Source organism: Helobdella robusta (genome assembly GCF_000326865.2).
Source record: "Helobdella robusta unplaced genomic scaffold HELROscaffold_11, whole genome shotgun sequence".
NCBI classification, from domain to species: domain Eukaryota; kingdom Metazoa; phylum Annelida; class Clitellata; order Rhynchobdellida; family Glossiphoniidae; genus Helobdella; species Helobdella robusta.
This window is the reverse complement of record NW_008703617.1, coordinates 996,070-1,017,487: the sequence shown is the minus strand read 5'-3', so window position 1 is coordinate 1,017,487 and position 21,418 is coordinate 996,070. Positions and strand designations below refer to the sequence as shown.

The 21,418-nt window shown below is 31.3% G+C and overlaps 7 protein-coding genes across 7 annotated transcripts; 3 read left to right on the top strand and 4 right to left on the bottom strand.

The window, feature by feature from the left end:
* Window positions 1-1,628: 1,628 nt before the first annotated feature.
* On the bottom strand, window positions 1,629-3,192 carry HELRODRAFT_167159 (hypothetical protein; the record flags this gene model as incomplete). Its single annotated transcript, XM_009012672.1, has 2 exons — window positions 1,629-2,978; window positions 3,154-3,192. 2 exons carry the CDS (start codon window positions 3,190-3,192, stop codon window positions 1,629-1,631), a joined length of 1,389 nt encoding a protein of 462 aa, XP_009010920.1.
* Window positions 3,193-3,823: 631 nt separating this feature from the next.
* HELRODRAFT_167158 (hypothetical protein) lies at window positions 3,824-4,368 on the top strand (the record flags this gene model as incomplete). The annotated part of the gene is made up of 2 exons (XM_009012671.1): window positions 3,824-3,829; window positions 4,042-4,368. 2 exons carry the CDS (start codon window positions 3,824-3,826, stop codon window positions 4,366-4,368), a joined length of 333 nt encoding a protein of 110 aa, XP_009010919.1.
* A 569-nt stretch (window positions 4,369-4,937) lies between these two features.
* Window positions 4,938-7,249, top strand: HELRODRAFT_167157 (hypothetical protein; the record flags this gene model as incomplete). Its single annotated transcript, XM_009012670.1, has 3 exons — window positions 4,938-4,970; window positions 5,124-7,007; window positions 7,214-7,249. 3 exons carry the CDS (start codon window positions 4,938-4,940, stop codon window positions 7,247-7,249), a joined length of 1,953 nt encoding a protein of 650 aa, XP_009010918.1.
* Window positions 7,250-7,610: 361 nt separating this feature from the next.
* HELRODRAFT_190124 (hypothetical protein) lies at window positions 7,611-11,573 on the bottom strand (the record flags this gene model as incomplete). The annotated part of the gene is made up of 4 exons (XM_009012669.1): window positions 7,611-7,649; window positions 9,283-9,465; window positions 9,684-10,685; window positions 10,824-11,573. 4 exons carry the CDS (start codon window positions 11,571-11,573, stop codon window positions 7,611-7,613), a joined length of 1,974 nt encoding a protein of 657 aa, XP_009010917.1.
* A 1,956-nt stretch (window positions 11,574-13,529) lies between these two features.
* HELRODRAFT_151695 (hypothetical protein) lies at window positions 13,530-14,345 on the bottom strand (the record flags this gene model as incomplete). The annotated part of the gene is made up of 4 exons (XM_009012668.1): window positions 13,530-13,700; window positions 13,803-13,934; window positions 14,004-14,147; window positions 14,283-14,345. Coding segments are annotated over 4 exons (510 nt in total), but the record flags the coding sequence as incomplete, so codon positions are not given.
* A 640-nt stretch (window positions 14,346-14,985) lies between these two features.
* HELRODRAFT_72500 (hypothetical protein) lies at window positions 14,986-15,432 on the bottom strand (the record flags this gene model as incomplete). The annotated part of the gene is made up of 2 exons (XM_009012667.1): window positions 14,986-15,154; window positions 15,278-15,432. Coding segments are annotated over 2 exons (324 nt in total), but the record flags the coding sequence as incomplete, so codon positions are not given.
* A 683-nt stretch (window positions 15,433-16,115) lies between these two features.
* On the top strand, window positions 16,116-19,990 carry HELRODRAFT_96941 (hypothetical protein). The gene is made up of 14 exons (XM_009012666.1): window positions 16,116-16,306; window positions 16,535-16,658; window positions 16,954-17,072; window positions 17,423-17,478; window positions 17,614-17,672; window positions 17,820-17,897; window positions 18,006-18,047; window positions 18,156-18,205; window positions 18,388-18,452; window positions 18,691-18,756; window positions 18,940-18,998; window positions 19,093-19,152; window positions 19,208-19,295; window positions 19,385-19,990. Exons 1-14 carry the CDS (start codon window positions 16,250-16,252, stop codon window positions 19,455-19,457), a joined length of 996 nt encoding a protein of 331 aa, XP_009010914.1. The 5' UTR covers window positions 16,116-16,249; the 3' UTR covers window positions 19,458-19,990.
* The last annotated feature ends 1,428 nt before the right edge of the window (window positions 19,991-21,418 follow it).

The window sequence follows — 21,418 nt, the reverse complement described above, 5'->3', positions numbered from 1 at the left end:
TTGGGCTTGTTGTTGCTGAAAAAGCTGCTGATATGGTTGTGAAAGTTGTGGTGGTTGTTGATGCTGCTGCTGAAGACGATGATTGGGAAGAGGAGAGTGAGGGAGTGGTGACGGCAGAGCTAAAATGTACATAAAAAATTTAAAAAATTTAAAAAAGTTAAAACATTTTCTTATTATTCAAAATAAATTGATAGATAAAAATATAAGAAAAAAATTCATTAACAATAAAATATGAAATAAATCCATAGATAACAAAATATCAAATTTAACCATAGACAAAAAAGTATAACTAACAAGGCTGGGGACTTAGTCGATATCTGGACTTGAAAAAATTTCTGTTGGCTTGAAGTGACCCTAACGCAGAGTTTTCTAAGTAGTTCGACGCACCACCTAGCGCATCGCAATTACTCTCTGCCTCACTGTTCTCCCCACTAGACACCCTCTTCACTAAAATTGATTTGTTCTTTGGGGTACTTGTCGAACTGCTGGGTGGTTTTTCTTCATTTTTAATCTTAATAATTTTATCACTGCTCTTATTCAAATATAATACAGATAATAGTATTTTTAATAATGTTGTTAAAAATTGTTAAATTGACATGAAAATCCATTAATACAAAAACCTCTAGATGTATTTGTATATATATATATATATATGTGTGTGTGTGTGTGTGTGTGTGTGTGTGTGTGTGTGCAAATACAAATAATAATACACACACATACTCACATGGAATGCTTAATACAACTTTTACGACTTTCATCAGCCTCTGAATATTCTGTATCATCACTGCTGTTACTGTCATATTGACGTCTGCCATCTTTACAGCGTCTGTAGGCCATGACGAACAATTCTCTGCTACATAGATAAATCTTATGAGGATTTTAGAATCTGATTAGATTGGGCAAGGTAGGCTAATTTCCTAGAGAGCTAGAGGTATTATATTCTTCTTTGAACTTTTAACGATCTAATCTTACGAAATATTAGTAAACAATTACTGTGAGAAACTTCTAATATAAAGTTTTGTTTAATTTTAAATTGACTGTTTTATAATTTTTTAATTCAAAAGATTTAAATTAAAAACACAACAAATCAAACAGCATTTTTCAACAAATCGTCACCAACGCCATTCCAATTAAATTGAAATCAAAATAAAAGTGGAAAAAACAAAAAATAAATACATTTTATTAAAAATATTGATTAATAAAGTAATTGAAACTAACGTTTGCTCTATAAAAGACGATATTTAAATAAACAGATTTGAAAAATCAGTCAGCCATTGTTATTTTATCTTATTTACTGATGAACCAAGGACAAGCAAGTCAAGAATTAATATTTTATTTATTTTTATAAACATGTCCTTAGAAGCTTAGAGTTATAGTTCAATACTTTATTTACACATTTCATTTGCTTGCATTGTTGTCGGTGCTTATTATACATAACAAATTATACATTTTTATGTTCAAGAGAATAAGTCCCACATGAATTAAGTGAAAAACTGCAAACATAATTTTCTATATCAAACAAATTAAGCAGAAGCTGATATAAACTCATGAAATATTTAAATTATAACATGGTCATTTGAACAAATATATTGGTTTTTAATGTTTAGTCTAGAGTCATCATACACAAATTATTTGCTACTTTTCCCAATTTTAGAATTTTCTTTTATCAAAGATTTTATCCAGCTCGCAGTTTCCCCACATTTTCCATTATCGTTTAAACTGTAGATAAATAATTCTAGCTTTTGATCATCATATCCCAAGTATACATCTTTATATTTGTTCATTTCACAAATAAAATCAACAAGTTCTTTGCAAGTGTTTCCAATCATTTTAAAACTAACTGATGTCTGATTGAGTTTAATATTTTTAATTATTTTAGTTTTCAAATAGTGGCTTATCATTTCTACTTCAATTTCTTTCTCATTTTTTGGTGTTATTTCATTTTTCTTAAATTTCGTTGTGATATTCCGTAAATATGATGATTTTTTTGAAAAATTTTCACAGTTTTTGCATTCATTCAATATAGATTCTCTATCATATGAAAGCTCTAACTCCTTTGACGTCTTGCTGATAATCTGATCGACTTTCGTAATGAAAGGATATTTGACTAGTAATAAATTGTTAAGGATGTTAAATTCATTTTGACTGTAATTCTTTTCAAACTTGAACCTTATCGTTCCAGTATAAAATTTTGCTTGCAATTGTAAATTACTTTCATGTTCCGAACGTTGTGCTCTAAAATTTGTAAATGCCTCCTGCTGTAATGAAAATTTCAAAGCATTTTCTTCCCTATCTGTGTGATCATTCTTAGTTTGTTGCACTGTTTCCGGTGAAGTGTTTTGAGTGTATTTTAGGGATTTGCCTTTTTCTGTCCCTAAGACTGGCCGAAGAATTTGTCTAATCGTTGGGGTTGATGGCGTAAATGCGTTCAAGTGTGAATTATTTACGTTGTCGTTTGAATCAGTAGTTGTTGTTTTGGCTAAGTTGTTGGACGCATTATCATCATATTTACCGTTGGCAACGCTACTACCACTGTTATAATTATCTTTCCCGCTATCTTCTGGTGATGATGATGATGATGATATATTATTGACGTCATTTTTATCCTTAGAAGTTACGTGACCTTTCTTATCACCATTTTGGTCATTCTTATCATCATTGTCATTATCACCAATATTTTTACTATCATTTCCAATGTTTGAAAATGATATATCAAAATTTGAAACTTTTTTCGACGCCTTTTTTTTATCATTAGCCAATAACTCCATTTTAAGATTAATTAGTTCGCTTTTTATTCTTCTTATCACGCAAGGGGGTCCAACGAGTGTAACGTGGTTTTTTTTGGATTTGCCTTCACTACTATTTTCCTTTGTAGCCCTGTATTTCCCTAATACCTCCATCAATTTCTCTTTGCCATTCAAGTCGGAGATTTCGTCTAGAAACGTTCTTTTTAATTCGATCGTCAAGCTGTCAATGACCTTTATAATATAAATAAAATGAAATGCATTTATTTCATCAAAAAATAAAATTGTTAATTAATCTTATCCAAATTTACTTAATTTATTTTATTGAAAAATGAAAAAAGCGGAAAACTGGAGAAATTAGTGAATTTTCAATGAACAGAGCAAAATCCAGCAATTGTCATTTACGAACCAGGCAATCAGCCATTCCATTACAGACGTGCTCCGTCATTTTTCTCACTTATCTAAGTAGTAAATTCACTTCAAAACAAACTCAAAAAACCTATTATTTTGTTAACAAGCGAAATTTAAAATTTCACTGGAAAACCCAAACTGAGTCATTAAGGAAATTCCATAATTTCGTTTTAAATTAGGTAAAATAAACCAAATTTAAATGCGAAGATATTTTGCAAAAAGAAAAATAGAACAAAACTAACAAAAGAAAGGAGTTAATAATAACAGTTACAAATAAACATTTGTTTGATTGTGAGTAACTTGGAATCATTAATGTATTTACAGTATGATTTCTATTACAACAGATTTAATTAGCCACATATATAGGTTACCAAGTGTGCTTGTATGCATGTTTGTATGTGTATGTATGCCTGTATGTATGCCTGTGGTGTGTGTATCTTTTGTTTGTTTTAGCAAAGCAGCAAAGTTATTGATCAAATGTTTTCCTCTCCCATGTTCATTCCTTCATTCGACTATGTTCTTCTGGAACAATAGCATGGGACTGATATTTTATGTGAATAATTATAGTTAAAAAAGAAAATATTATTGTAATTATTCGAAAAATTTTTGAATTTACGACTAACCAATTATTTAAATTAGTTGATAAACCCAACAGAATTCCTGATAGGATGAAGGTAGATTTTTGAAAAATCAAATTCTTATGTATGTATTTATATTATATATACATAAGTGTGAATTTATGTATGTACGTTCGTGTGCGTGTATGTATTTATGAACGAATGAATGTGTGTGTACGTGTGCGTGTGGTGTGTGTATGTGTGTGGTGTGTATGTGTTTGTGTGTGTTTTTGTAAATAAATATAATTTGACGATATAACCGTTCACAGCCCAAGAAGATCTCGAGGAAATTGAAAGAAATCACCGAAGATGTTAAATCCAAAAAGAAGAAAGCCTCAAAAGAGGAAGAAAAATCCAACGACGATGATGAAGACGACGACGATGGAGAGAGTAGTGATAACAGTAGCGATGACGACTGTAATAATGATGATGGTAGTGGTGATGAAGAAGAAGATGAAGAAGAAAAAGATGAAGAAGATGAGGATGAGGAAGATAATGATGATCAAAACGGCGACAATAGTGATGAAGATGAGAATGTAGAAGAAGAAGAAGAAAAAGATGATTGTAATGCTGATAGCGAAACTGATGACGATTGACAACAATTTTGACGGCTTTTCTCAAGAAATAAACAAATTATCAATTTTGAATGCTTTTAAACAAAAGTTTAACAAAATGAATAAATACTTAAATAAATAAATAAATGAATAAATAAAGGCAGATAAATAATGGTGCATGTGTTAAACTCATAAAACTAAACACACACACACACACACACACACGCACACACACACACACACATATTTTCTACATATGTATCATGTATATCTATCACATCATGATCATATATCATGATACAAATGTATCAAAATTTAGTTGCGTAGATTAGATACAATACGCTACATGTTAAATGATGTTATATTATCTAGGTTTTACATTCTGAAAGTCGGGAATTCCAATTCTACATCAGCAAGCCAGAAACAGAATGTTGGAAAAATTGTATTTTCGAAGCCATTTTTTTCTCTTAATTATTGTTCTTTCACTAATTCGTGTCTACAAAATTTTAGATTTTATTTAGAATTAGTGAATTTTTGTTAAATTTACGTAAAATTTGATCGATAAATGGTAGTAATTTGAATCTAATCCCAAGCTAACACAAGAAATTCTAATGAAAGAACTTTTTTTAATGGAGGAAGCTGAGGTTAGAAAATTTTTAAAAAGATTTTTTTTTATAAAAAATACCCTAAAAAATGAAAGTTCAAAAAATATTTTAGTGAAACTAATGATAAAATTAAATAAAATTGCATATATTATATTTCCTTGGAGTAACTTCATCTTGATTTTCTTCAAACAGCTGATAGACTACATCATAGTTCCATTGAAGAAATCCTTTCTACTCAAATACGAAATTGATGAAGTATTTTTACACGAACAATTCGACTTTGGGACCGTTGAAATTTTAAAGAAAGATGGCGCTGGTGATAAAATCTTCTTGAAGGGTAAAATAGAGGAATTGGAAAATTTGAGATCTAAACTTTTGGTAATCAAAAAAGAAAGAGATGACGCTTTTTCCAATAGGAAAAGGCTGGAAAAAGAACAAGACAAAAGTACAAAAACGAAAAAAAAAACTAAGGAAAGCCGTGGTGACGCAAAGAAGTTGAGACCCAGAAAAAAAGAAAAATTACACAACTACGATGATGACAATAACGATGAAGAAGTTGATCGGATAATTGCTGAACTTGAAGGCAACAACAATACGTACAACAACAACAACAACAATATGGACAACAACAACATGGACAACAACAACAACAATACGGACAACAACAACAACAATATGGACAACAACAACATGGACAACAACAACAACAATACGGACAACAACAACAACAATATGGACAACAACAACAACAATACGGACAACAACAACAACAATATGAACAACAACAACAACAATAATAATATAAACATCAACAACACCAATAATAACAACGACACCGACAAAAAGAATAATGACGATATCACAACAGCTACTTCTGCTACTGCTGCTGCTGCTGTTCTTGCATCTATTGATGAAAATGTTGGTGATGATGTTAGCGTTGCTGGCACCAAGAGCTACGAGAACAGCAATAACGCTAACACCGATGAGAATGATGATTTTCAAATTTTGCAACCACAACAACAACCCGACCAGGAAATTCTATTGGATCAACTACTGCAAGCAATCCAACAACTACAACAACCACCACTAACATTTCTAGAACTCTTGCCACTTGCCCAGCAATCGTTTGCAACGCCATGGCAATCTTATCCACAACCAGACCAACAACAACAGCAACAACAGCAGCAGCAGCAATCAACTCAAATGTTCATGATGCAGCTGTTGAAAACTGCACAGCTCAGCAAAAACTTTCAACATTTAACAGCAAATTTGCAACTCCTAATTGACTTGCAACTGAATCAACATCGACTGCAAAACAGGCAAAAGATGCAAGAAAACACAAAAATTGACGGAGAATTCGAACAACAACAACAACAACAACAACTTATTCAACACGAACAGCCAGACTCACTCGTCAGCGTTTCTACATTCAAAATGAATGTGAGCAGAAATAACGTTGAAGACATCACAGAATCATTCATGAAACTTAACATCATTCCCAACAACAACAACAACAAGAACGACAACAACAACAACAACGACGACAACAAAGACGACAACACCGATAACAACAATAACAGTAACGACGATGACGGTGCTAATACTACAGAATCATTCATGAAACATAACATCAATCACAACAACAACAACAACAACAAAAATCACAACAACAACAACAGCAATCACAACAACAACCACAACAACAACAACGATAACAACTATAACAGTAACGGCAATGACGGTGCTAACGCTACTAACAATAATGATGAAAATATTTGTCTGAGTGATAGCAACGTACTTGCTTATACCAATGACAACGATTATGATAAAAATACCAACACTGCTACTACTACTACTACTACTACTAATAATAATAATAATAACAATAACGATGATGATAACAATATAAACAACAACAACAGCAACAACAACTACATCAATCACAACAACAGCAGCAACAACAACAACTACATCAATCACAACAACTACATCAATCACAACAACTACATCAATCACAACAACAACAAAAGTGATGACAACGAAAGTGGAGGCATTATAACTCTCAATGATAAAGAAGTTAGTAGTGGTAGTAAAAAAGGTAGCAGCAGCAGTAGTAGTAGTAGTAGTAGTATTAGTAGTAGTAGTGGTAGTAGTAGTAGTTCTAGTAGTAGTAGTAGTAGCAGTAGTGGTAGTAGTAGTAGTAGCGGCATAAATGGTAGAAATGAGTTGACTATTACGACTTTTAATCTGAAACTAACGTTGTGTGAAAATAAGCCAATCAGAAGGAATGTGGCTTTGAAAAGTTTAATCAGCAATAACAGTCAAAATAACAGCAACAACAATAATAATAGCAACAACAACGACAACAGCAACAACAACAATAATAATAATAACAATATTAGTAACTATAATGATAACATGAATGATAACGAATAATACAAGCAGCTTGTATTATTGACTAACTTCTAAATTCTTGACTAACCAACCAAAACTAACCAATTAACCATCCAATCAATTAACCAGAATCAACCAAACAATCATTCAATCTTCGAATCAACCAACCAACCAATCAACCAACCAATCAAACAAACAACCAACCAATCAGCCAGCCAACTAATTAAATTTGATGTTTTCTTATTTAATAATCCTTACAATCTTCGACGCTTAATTTAATAACATTCAGACACTGTTGTTGTTATTCCTCAAAATTTTATTCTTCTAAAATGGAAAAGATTAATTAATTAATTAATTAATAATAATAAACATTAATAATAATAATAAATAATAATTATGACAACGAGAACAATGCGTTTAATAAATTATTAACAATACGAACAATGAAAAATAAATACGGGCGAGTCGGTCATTTTTCCTCCGACTCCTTTGATAGTAGCAATGATGATACTATATCACGATTAATATCAATAATATTACCATTATTGTTGTTGTTCGTGTTTGAATGAGTAAATAAATGAATGAATGAATGAATGAATGAATGAATGAACGAACGAACGTGTATCTATCTTATTTTAGATTGAGATACAAATAAAATATACGTATGCAAACACACACCTATAAATAAATAATTTTCTGTTTCCATCTTCTCTATTGGCAATAAATGTCAGATAGATAGATAGATAGATAGATAGATAGATAGATAGATAGATAGATAGATAGATAGATAGATAGATAGATAGACAGATAGATGAATGAAGGAATGAATGAATGAATGAATGAATGGTTTGAAATTAATTATTAGATAGAAAGACGGAACGATTAACTGAATGACATTTATATATGTAGATAATTAACAAGGAATGATTCGTGATAGATTGATTAGTAGATGGACAAATGAATGAATGAATGAATGAAGGAATGAATTAGCGAAAGAATGACTGATCGAACCAGAGAAGGAACATTTCATTGGATGAATGAACACAAGAACGAATGAACGAATACACATTGGAAAACAAAAAAACACATACATTAAAAATATAAATAGGTGATAATTCAGTATTTATAGATGTAATAAAAACTATTATAAAAGTAACGTAGTTATACTCAGACACACACACACAACACACACACACGTACATACAAACAAATATATAAACAAACAAACACACATACATACAAACATACATACAAACACACATACATACAAACATACATACACACACACACACACACACACACACACACATACAAACATACTCTTATCATCATATATACATATAATTGCATGCCAGAGTCATTATCGTTATCATGATAGCTGTTATCTCATTCAACATTCTCAATTTCATCATCAAAGTCATCATCATTATCAGTCAGTCATCATCATCGTCGTCGTCGTCGTCGTAAATATAATTATCAACAGATATAAAAGCAATGAAGACGACGATGATGAAGTTAGTCAAGTATAATTATTATAATTATAATTATTATTATATATTGGTAGCATTTTACTGGAAAACTACGAATGAATGAATGAATGAATGAAGGAATGAGTGAATAGAAAAAGATTAGTAATATCACCCTTACTTTCATTGTCATCATCATCATTATCATAACAGTAACAGCCAAGAAGATTAAAATTTTATACGTAAAAAACACATATTGTAGTACCTACCTATTCATTAAATAACTTCAAATAGGCAGACATTTGCAATTAGTAAACCGTTCTAATCAGGCAACATCAATCAATCAATCAATCAACCAACCAATCAATCAACCAATCAATCAATCAACCACCAACCAATCAACCAATCACGGCCCCGCCACTTTCCCCACCACAGCCACCAGTGGAGCTCTTAACGACGATCATCTCATCTTCATCATCGCCGCCTCTAACGACGACCATGTAGCTATTGTCGTCGCGATCGTTTTGGTGGTACTCGGCTCGGTGCTTCAGAAGCGAGCGATGCTTGTAGAATGTTTTGCCACAGCACTTGTAAATGTTTTGCACCTCAGCGCCGTATGGCTTGCCGTGTTTGATTCTCTGATGTCGAGTCAGATGGTCCTTCCGGAAGAATGCCTGAGAGGTTGGAGGAGATGTTATAAAGTAGAATGGCCATAAGTATAATTATTAAAATCATGTTTAACCGAATCGTAAAGCCATTCAAACATCCATTAGCTTATTCATACTGCACACATACATTATTAATAACTTATCACTAAGTCCTATATTACCAGGCCTAAATCTAATCAATGGACCGCCCAAACTTGGACCCCTGCCCTCACTAATTTACTGACCTTGGTACATCCCTGGTACTGGCATACGAATGATTTCAGTCTGTGACCATCTTCATCGTAATCAAAAATATCTTTCTTGTGACCTTTTGTCTTTGATGTTGAACTGGAGGTGGATGGCGAAGACAATAATTTTGTCATCAGTGTAGTTGTTGTTGTGTTGTTGTCGTTGATGTATTGGGAATTATTTAGGTTGTTGTTGTTACTTGTGGCGTTTTTTTTGTTATGCGACGATGATGACAATGATGATGAGGATGGCGATGGTGGAGATGATTTTGTGATGTCGTCGTGGTGATTGCCAATGTTATCATTGTTGTTTTTGCAGATGTTACTGTTGCTGTTGTTGTTGTAGATGTTACTGTATATAGACCGACAGAATGTTTCTAAACTGTTAGTCTCATTAGCTTCTCTCTCGTCCAACTCACAGCTGTCGTTGATGCTGTCTTCGACATTGTTGTCGCTAGTATTCATGCTATAACTGTTGTTGTTGTTGTAGTTGTAGTTGTTGTCATTATTGTTGTTGCAGTTGTTGTCATTATTGTTGTTGTAGTTGTAACTGTTGACATTATTGTTGTTGTAGTTGTTGTCATTATTGTTGTTGCAGTTGTTGACATTTCCATTGCTCCTGCTAGCAGTATAATCATTTTCCAAATCTTCAATTTTGTTGCTGTAGCTATAGATGTTACTGCTGTTGATGTTGTTGCTGCTGTCACAGATGTTGGTGATGTCAGGTACGTTGCTATCGTCACCATCTTGGCCATCGTAGTTGTCATTATGATAGTTCTTAGCTTCAAGATTATTAATGTTATTGCAGTTGTTGTTGTTGGCTTTATTGTCTTTGCTGTCGTCAGTAATGTCAATGTCGTCATTCGCGTTGACGTTAATGTAATTTGATGACGATGTTCGTTTTCGAAGATTGTGCAGATGCTGACGATGTTGGCTGCAGGTTGCTGATGTAGATGTTTTAAATGAACAATCAGTGCTATAAACTTCTGAACTTTTTACCTTTGTAATCATAGGAAATTATACAATTATATTAACTAATTATTTTTGTATCAACAAGAAATTATATTATAAAACAATAATCAAAGCACATACATAAGCACACACACACTCACACACACTCACACATGCAAATCTAACCTTTTTATGGTTATATTGATCTTGGCCGATTAATTCCAGTCGCACATCATCATTATTGTTCATTCCTTCATTAATCCCTAATTCAGACTGGCAATCTCGACTGTCAAAATCAGATTCACTTTTTACTGAGATCAGCATAGAATCATTTAGTGATTTATTATCATTATCTTTGGTAAATTTTTCAGTGCATCTGAGGATATTGTTCATGGTATTATAATTATTGATTGAAATAGTTTTAGTATTGATATTATTATTATTGATATTATTATTATTGATATTATTATTATTATTGATATTATTATTATTATTGATATTATTATTACTGTTGTTAAGGCTGTCAAAGATTTGATTATTAAAATCGCAGTTAATACTGTTTGTGTTTATGCTTGAATTGAAAGGTGATGCTGCTGAAACCATGCCACTAAAATTGTTCAAACTTTTTAATCTTTCATCTTTTTCGCCGAAATTCCTCCTACCATCTTTACCACGTTCACATACGTTATTATTTTTATATAAATTATTATTATTGTAGTAGTAATTGCCTAATCTGGTACTTTCGCTAGTGTCTTTTGTTTGATGGAAGTGCTCATTCATTTGAACCACGAATATTTCACTGTCTACAGTGACGGCCAACAAGCCTTGAATTTTTAATTGATGTTGAAACAGGAGGCCGTTTCGACACATCGTGTAAATTGTGTCTGCCAGTAAATTTTTCATCATCTCAGGCTCCACATTCATCAATTTTTCCATCTTTAATTTAATCTTTACTTTTTTAAAGTAAAATATAATTAAATTTAATTATAAAAATAATAGAACAAAATTAAAGCAAGGGTATAAAAATCTTAGATTTGTCGTAAATTTAACGATTTTAATCTTAAATAATGACAATTATATTATATTATATATTTGTTTATATATTAATTATTAACTAAAAACTTTAAAAGTAAGTTCACTTTTCACACAGATGGCAAATCAATCATGAAAAGAATCAAGCTTGGGCTTTGAGACTGATATGTAAATGTAAAGAAGTTGTAAAAAGTCATAAAACGCTAATTTAAAAGCGCCTAACAACTAGAAACATTATTTTAACTTTAATTTAACGATCCGATTAATGAAACCGGCAAATATAATTAACTAACTTAGCTTATCATAATAAAATAATAACTCTATAAATGCAATTTTTTAAACGAAAACGAAAATGCGATAAGAAGGAGCAAAGATATGAAACATGGCTAATCTGTGTTATCATCTCTATGCTTCTATAAATGTAATTTATTCTACAAATATCATTTAATATCGTGCTTAAAGTGATTAAAATTGCTAACAAAATAGGAAATTTACAATTTGAGGCCATGGATATATAAATCCATCCATGTGTGAGACACGATTACTTGAATGCAATGCAAAAAATGAACCCGTTAAAAGATTTCATCGCTATCATCAGTTGATCTATATCAAATCATTCAAAATCGCAGTTATTTTTTATCAAATATCATGCTATATTTATCCATTTATATTATATATATATATATATATATATATATATTTATTTATTTATTTATTTATTTATGTGAAACTACCATTTAAAATTATCATCGACACTTGCAAAGTTTAAATAAACGGTTTTAAAAACGAATAATAAAGCGCCTTCGTCAACTTTCGTAGTTCTTCAATAAACTTTCACCAAATTTCCAAGCCGCCATAGGCCTAAGTCTCTAGCTTGCCCAGAAGCCCCAGTCCCCAGTCTATATGAGGCTAGAGCTTGAACGTGTCCTTCATTTACCTGTTGTGAAATTGAAATTGTTGTGAGAAGGTGCATGATTGAGGCCTGCTTAAAGTAAAAATGACAGCGTTTTTCATCCAAAAACTGGTTTCTTCATTTTCTCATTGAATTTTTTTTAAAAATTTATTAATACTTAAAAGATTTTACAATAAAAAATTGTGCTAAAATTTGGAGTTTTCTGATTAATCAATCGAACATAAAACTGCTGTTTAAACATTTGTCTAATAATACAAAATGAACAAAGGTTCTACCGAGATTTGAACTCGGATCGCTGGATTCAAAGTCCAGAGTGCTAACCATTACACCATAGAACCGGTGGAAAACTCTTTCATAAGTATGTTCATAACGTAAAATTTTCAAATGATATTAATGTCTGGAGTCCGTTTCATGTTTGTGACGTGAAACTTATCGGTTTTCTTTTGTAAAATACAAATTAGAAAAAGTTTAAAATATTTTCCTATACAATTATACATATTTCATCGTATTTTGAATGAAAAAAATGCGTTTTTTACGGTTTACAAAAGCAATTTCACGTAATAAAATTTATTAATAAATTAAATTAATAAACAAATCATAAATGTTAAGTTAAGTAAAGTTATCTAAGATTTGGATGCTTCTTTTCATGAGACTCTTTCTTAACGGTGGGATGAATTTACCGTTGTTGTTGGTATGGTCCATGACGATGTCACATCCTCATCGCCCTCGCCATCTTCGGTTAAATTATCCTCAACATCCCAACATTCGATCCGGACCACATCGTCTCCGCAGCGTAATTTTTTACTCTCGGCCAGTAATGGTTTGGAAAAAGGTTCACTAATTGCAGAGATTGAGTCGCCAATTTTCGTTGACGGATTCTTAAGAGAGGTTGACATTTTGGCACAACTGCTGGCTATGGCTACGTCGTCGGTCTTCGTCGGTTCGGTTTTCTTTATTTCTTCAATAAAAAACTCCAAAATTTCTTTCCCTTTTTTAATATTGTTGTTGTATTGTTTTAAAACGAATTTTTCGGCGATATTTTCCAATCCGAATAGTGACTTTACGTCCATAGTTGCATGTTGATGGAAACAAGTCCAATTTAGGTTATCTGGATGGATCTAGAAAATTTACGGTAATCATTTCATTGGCTCATACATAATGTTATATTTCTAACAAATAGTTCCTCATTAACTGTCAAATATTTCAAAGAATATTCTTACGTAATAGACACAATGTTCGGTGACTGTTATTTTTGAGGAAAAACTTTCGTTGACAGCATCAATGTTGAGTGTTTTCAAATCCCTGTTTAAAACATTCGTCTGAACGAAAACCATTTTATCGACGTTGAGAATCTGAAAATAGTTAATAATTACTAAAAACGCTAGCATGCAAACGACAAAATGTCACTCAAAATAAGTTACTTTCTTTAATATAAGTGGCATATCGATCGCAAAATAACACCTCCTAACGATACATTGTTCGATGCCATCGTCAGTCTCTCGAACGACCTCACTGCCACAAAATGAAGGTATCTTATCGCACACGGGGAACCTTTTCTCGTAAGCCTAATTGGTGAATGAAAATAAGAATTTTCCGCAAAGTTAGCATCGGTTTTCACCATATAAATAGAATTCTTTTTATATGGTCTCCATAAATAATTCAAATTATAAACTCGACATACGACAAATTGCACCCAATACCTTCATGACGGTTTCGAAGTTGTGCTTGTAAGTCCAGACCGGAGAATTATACTGTCGTACCATATTTTTGAAATCGTAAAATGGATGTTATCCAAAATGTTTTTAATTATTTTTTTGATGTTTTGATGTGCGGTGTAAACATTTCTACTTGTAAGCGAACGTCATTAGATACAATGGTCTATGCAGCCCACGCAACGACATTCAAAAATTGCAAAACAGGAAAAGCAGTGAATATTGAACGGCAACAAACAACACCAAACCGATCACTTAATCATTTATTGAGAAAATGAAGACAAAGCGTTGAAAGAAAACATTTTCATCTTGATTAGCAGTCTTTATTTTCACTCATCCATCTTATTAGATTCTTGATGGGTACAAAAGCTGCAAAAAATATAATTAAGAATTATTGATAAAAGTTGTAGCACTTGTTTTGTAATAAAAAATACAAAGGCATTTTTTAAAGATATGAAATCATGCCACAGATGCTACATGCAAATGTCACTCAAGCACACACAAATATTACAATCTATTAATTGATGGAAACAAGTCCAATTTAGGACTTGTTTCCATCGTACATCCCATTTCAAGCAAAGGAAAGTACAAAAAAATTGTTAGAAAAGAAGTGTTATAAAATAAATAACTACTGTTACAAAAACTTGTTAAAACACAGCAGCCATGAGAATCAATAATGAATTTACAAAATTCAAATCATTAAATAACCGACCACTCTAATTCTTCGTCCGATAGCCTTTGGTGGCAAGTTGCTTTTGAATTTGGCCCTCACAGCTCCACTGCTTCCATGTGGACGAGTAACTTTGCCCCAGATGACTCTCAGATGAGTGGCCTTTTCCCGATTAGGACAGGCGGTCTTCCTATGTGATGAAACAAAGCAGTTAATTTTGTTTCCTTTTGAAACCAGGATTTTATTAAATTTAAAAAATTTAATGCTATATTAAATTCTAAAGAAACCCAGATACAATTAATTGAGGCCTTACTTTTTAGCTCTGTAAACGTAAGCGCATCTTTTGCCCAAATAAAAATCTGTTTCTTTTTTATTGGTGACTCCATCAATTTTCAAGAGAGCTGTATTTTCATGTTGGTTCCTCAGGCCACGTTTGTATCCAGTAAAAACGGCTTTCGCATAAAGCCTGCAAACAAAATATAAATTATTTTATTAGTTATCAATCAAGTCAGGAATGAGCGATAATTAAATTGTACATGTCTAGCGACAAAATAGTGATTTGGCAAGCTTAACCTAACTGAATCCAAGCAATAAAGTTAGTGAATTATTAAAAATTAATTTACGCAAATGCATACGAACCTTCCGGGCTTCTTGACTTTAACTTTAATAACTTTTTTAGTCGACTCACTCATCGCGATCTGCCTGCTCTGTTCAAAGGTATTTTAAACATTTAGTAAGGTCGTTTAACGAAATAATTAATACTTTATTAAAAAAATAATTTAATTTGCAAAAATAAATTTACATTAAAGCGATTAAATTAGATTTCAAATGGCTACCAACAAAAACAAAAAACAACCCAACCTAGCGGTACGTAGGAAAAGGAAAAAAGATAGAAAACATTGATACGTTAGAGAGCTTGGTCTCAACGAATATTATTCAGTTGAAGTAAATTGCCATATACATATATGGTTATGTTAATGATATTTTTTGATAAAACTACATATTTTTAATTTTATTTAAATATTGTCTTAATTAACTTATATAGAGTATATTCTATATATATGTCCTAATAAGTTTTTGAATGTAAAATCAAGTCTTTATAAATTTTTTATACTATCGGTATGCAATAGTTTGGTTTACTTTTTTCTTCAAACACATGTCCAGTTTCACTTTCTACTTTAATTGAATCAAATATTAATTTAATTTTTTGTTTTTCCTTAATAAAAAAATTCGAGTCTTTATCTGTAGTCATTGTTCGGCATATAATATTATTAATTAAGTTATAATGCCTGCTCAATGTTACATATGTTCCGGAAAGGCAGTTTTCAAAAGGCCTAAAAATGTGAGTAAATCACTAAATTAAAAATACTACTAAAACTAAAAGAGTAAAACTAATCTCACTAATAATAAATCAGTCAAGCAATCTTTTTTCAATTTTATTTAATCTTAAATCAATTATCAATTTTTTATTTAGTTTTTAATTTAAATTATAATTATAGTATTATACTATTTATTTAATTTATTTAGTTAGAAGATTATTCCATTTTAAATTAAATGTTCTCTTGTCAAGAGCCAGGCAATATGTAAAGAATGTTTTTTTGAAAAGTTTGAGAAGGAAATACACGAAACCATCATTAATAACAAAATATTTGCCAAAGGAGACAAAGTTGCTATCGGGGCCTCTGGAGGAAAAGGTAATATTCTGAATTATTACTAATAATAAATTTTTAAATCTGCTTTTGCTTTTTTTGGCTCTTTTCTCTGGAACTCTCTACCTCCTTCTCTGACTGCTTCTTCATCACTTGTGAAGTTTAGAGCGGATCTCAAGACCCATCTGTTTGCAAAATTCATTGAGGAGCGCTTTATAAACTAATTGATTGATAATATTCACTTTCATTTTATTAATTTAATTTGGTAATTCTATTCATTACTTCACCGTGCTTTTAAAGCATTAGTCTCTAAATGACTAAACTTAACCCCAAAATTTAGATTCAACAGTTCTGGCTTATGTATTAAACAAATTAAACCAGCAGTACAAATATGAAATACAACTTGTGTTGTTGTCAATTGATGAGGGTATCAACGGATACAGGGATGATTCTCTAGAGGTGTGTATTTAAAAATGTATGTGTTTTGTATAATATGCATGAATACTTATGTATGCTTATGTATGTATGTATGCAGGCTTGTATATATGTATGTATGTGTGTGTGTGTGTGTGTGTGTATGTTTTTATTTATGTATGTACGTAAGTATGTATGTATGAACCCATAATTGATTAAAACTATAAGGAAATAATAATCATATCTGGGTTCAGCTTTAATCTATGTTAAACAGTATGTATGTATGTACGTACGTATGTATGTATGTATGTGTGTGTGTATGTATGTATGTATATGTATGTATGTATGTTTCTTAATGTTCTCTCTTAATGTTTCATTTATCAAATGAATGACAGACAGTAAAAAGAAATGAGATTGAGTACAATCTGCCATTGAAGATTCTGTCATACAAAGTTTGTCCAAAATTCTAACTGCAGTTAAATGCTTGTATTAATATTAATCGTTATTATTATTATTATTTTTATGATAATTAATATAAAATAAATAATAATAATATAAATAATAATAGTAATTTTTATCGTCTTTAGGACTTATACGGCTGGACAATGGATGAGATAGTTAAAGAGATTGGACTGAAGAATAACTGTTGGTCATAATAACTGTGAATAATATTAAAACATAATACTAATAATAAGTAATTATGATAATAATATATAATAATAAAAATAATAAATAATAATAATAAATAATAATAATAAATAATAATAATAAATAATAATAATAATCACAAAGGTACATTTTGCGGTGTATTTCGGAGGCAGGCATTGGATCGAGGTGCCATGATGTTGGACTGCAATAAGGTTGTGACAGGTTTGTAAATTATTACTTAATAATTATATTATAACGATAATAACAACAATAATAATAATTATTATTATTATTGTTATTATTATTTTTCTTCTTCTTCCCTACCATTAGGCCACAATGCAGATGACATAGCTGAGACAGTTATCATGAATGGCAAGTGATTTGTTTCTATGATACTAAAAACTCTATAACTACTACTACTATTAATTATTATTATTATTATTATCATAATATTAATAATTATAATTATAATTTGAATAGTTCTGAGAGGCGATGTTGCGAGGTTAAGAAGGTGTATGGCCATAATGACGGTTGGTTCTGCTCGCTGACGAAGGAATATGAAAAGACTAACGATGATAACGATGATGATATTGGCAATGATGACGATGACGACGATGATGATAATTATATTAATAATAACGACGATTATGATGACGATGATGACGACTATGATGATGATGATGATGATGATGATGATGATGATAACAACCAGGGGTCAGAGGGCACGCTACCTAGGTGCAAGCCGTTCAAGTACACCTACGAGAAAGAGATAGTGATGTTAGTGAGAGAGTGAGTGAGTAGGAGAACGATGATGATGACGATGATTTGATGATGATAGCGATGATGGTGATGATGATGATGGTAAACGGTGTTCGTGATGGTAATGATGTTAGTAAATGATGTTTATGATGAATGTTTTAAATGGTTTTTCTGGTAACACTCGCGGTGAAATTGATAACGATCGGTTAGAGCAGCATGAATGATAATAGTAATGAAGGATTGTGACGTCATCCAGGTACGCCTACTTCAAACGCCTTGATTACTTCTCGACAGAATGTTCTTATTCGCCGAACGCTTACAGGTGTTTTTATAATTATATAAATTACTGATGACGACGACGACGACGACGACGATGATATCACTAATGCAAACAACTTAATGATGAAGCGTCACCAAGAAGTCGAACGCACACCCAACCTTATTTCGCTTAATTCTATCTTTTTGACATTCAACAAATTGTTTCATGTAAAATTATTTTTCCAAGAGGAAATGCTAGAGCGTATATAAAAGATTTGGAAAGAATTAGGCCGAGTTCTATACTGGGTCGGTTGGCTGGTCGGTTGGTTGATTGGTTGGTTGAATGGTTGATTGTCATTATCATCACCAGCATCGACATTATTATCACCATCCTCATCAGATATAATTTACTCTGGCGAAAGTTTATCATTCAAAGATGACGTCAAAATGCCTACACAAGGTTGGACAAATTATCAATCAATCAGTCAATCAATCAATCAGTCAATCAATTACAGGAAAGTGTTCGAGGTGTGAGTACGTATGCAGTCAGCCAATTTGCAAGGCATGCGTTCTTTTGGAAGGCTTGAATAAGGGTCTGCCTAAGTTAGTTGGTTGATTGATTGATTGACTGATTGGTTTGTTGATTGATTGATTAATTGCTTGATTGGTTGTCCGACTGATTTACTTCAAAGATACGGTATTGGGAAGCATCACAAGAAGAACAAACAGCAACATCAACATTCTACAAGTGAAACTTCCTATTGAATTGAAACGGCGTCTTCTTATTTTACGATTAACTTTTCCATCATTTCAATCCACAATTTTTAACATTTCGACCGTTCAGAAAATGCAGGAATGTTTCAATTTTGTAATGTTTCGCTAAAGTTGGGGTAAAGTTTTCTCGTTATTTCGTTCACTCGTTCGTTCGTTCATCCGTTCGTTCGTTATCTCGTTTGTTCGTTCATCCGTTCGTTCGTTCTCGTATTCTTCATAAATATATATGACCTGACTAATTAAAAAACATTAAATAAAACTTATAAAATAGGATGGGTAATTCGCGGTGAAACCGTTGGAGGAAATTAAGTCATGGCAGTAAATCAGCTGGTATAAAGGTTATATTCAATTCCTATCAAATAAATTTTACCAAATATCCTACGCAGGCAAATCTAAATACATATATATATATATACGTAGTTTTAATACATTTATAAAGTTGTATTTACACATTCAAATTGTACAATTGTGTTATGGTGTAGTCTCAAATTATTTTGAATTCTCTTTGAAAATATTAAACTTTTTACTATGTACTAGTTACGTTATCAACAATTTAAAAAAAATTTCAATTCGATTTCATCGCGATATCGATGATGATGATTGTGACCTGATTAAAAAGCATCAAAAATTTTTTTTAAATAGGATGGAGAATTTGTTATATTGGGATGTTCGTATATAAAGCGAGCAAAATTTTAATATAAAAGCGCTTATAAATCTACGCATATTGGCTCGGCTTGGCTTGGCTTGGCTTGGCTCGGCTTGGAATTGGATGTCAAGCAAGGTGTGGTCTCAAACTATTTTGAATTCTCCCGAAAAATTTGAACTGCGTGCGTACATGTGTAGTACTGATTACTGTTGCTTCTATAGTGAATTTATATTATATATTATATATATATATATATATATATATATATAAAGTCACTAGAATCTATGTATACAAATAATTAATAAGATTATATGTTTATATAAAAAGAAATATAGCAGATTCAACCAGCCAATCAGAAAATTTCGAAGGCGTTCGTTCGATGACGTCAATTTAGTACGGTTAGCATTGTGGTTAAGACTGTATAATAGTGTAGCATATACATTAAATAAGTTTTTTACCGATATGAATGATTGAAATGATTAAAATGTATGGTTGAAACGAGTATAAATAGGGGCTGAGACAACATCCAAGTCAGATCAGGCATTCTGCCTCGCTTGAAGCAGTCTGTCTGATCTCATTTATTTTATTTTTTAATTTTTATTTATTTTTTTATATAGAGTTATATATGTTGCCTGTGGTTTGTATGTTGTATTTTTTTATATTTTAGGTGGGTTCTTTAGCGGTTGCTCATACAAACATACATACATCATGTTTGTTTGTGTGGTAGTATTTTATGTTCTGTTTTACTCTTTTTTCTCTTTCTTCATGAGTCTTGAGTTAAGTTAATGAAGCATAGGTAGGTGAGATTGAGATTAATTTATTATATAGGTAGGCTAGGGCATAAGGTAATTTAGTTGCATAGGTAGGTTAGGGACTATTCTTTTACTCTATTTGGTGGTGTGTTTTTTGTTTTGTGTTTTTTTTTGTTTTGTTTCACACCATACATATATCAGGTACGCGGTGGTTCCTGGTTTTAGTGGGATTTTTATTGATTGAATGTGATAGTATGTATGATTATATAGAGTTATATAGAGTTATATAGAGTTATATAGAGTTATATAGAGTTATATAGAGTTATATAGAGTTATATAGAGTTATATAGAGTTATATAGAGTTATATAGAGTTATATAGAGTTATATAGAGTTATATAGAGTTATATAGAGTTATATAGAGTTATATAGAGTTATATAGAGTTATATAGAGTTATATAGAGTTATATAGAGTTATATAGAGTTATATAGAGTTATATAGAGTTATATAGAGTTATATAGAGTTATATAGAGTTATATAGAGTTATATAGAGTT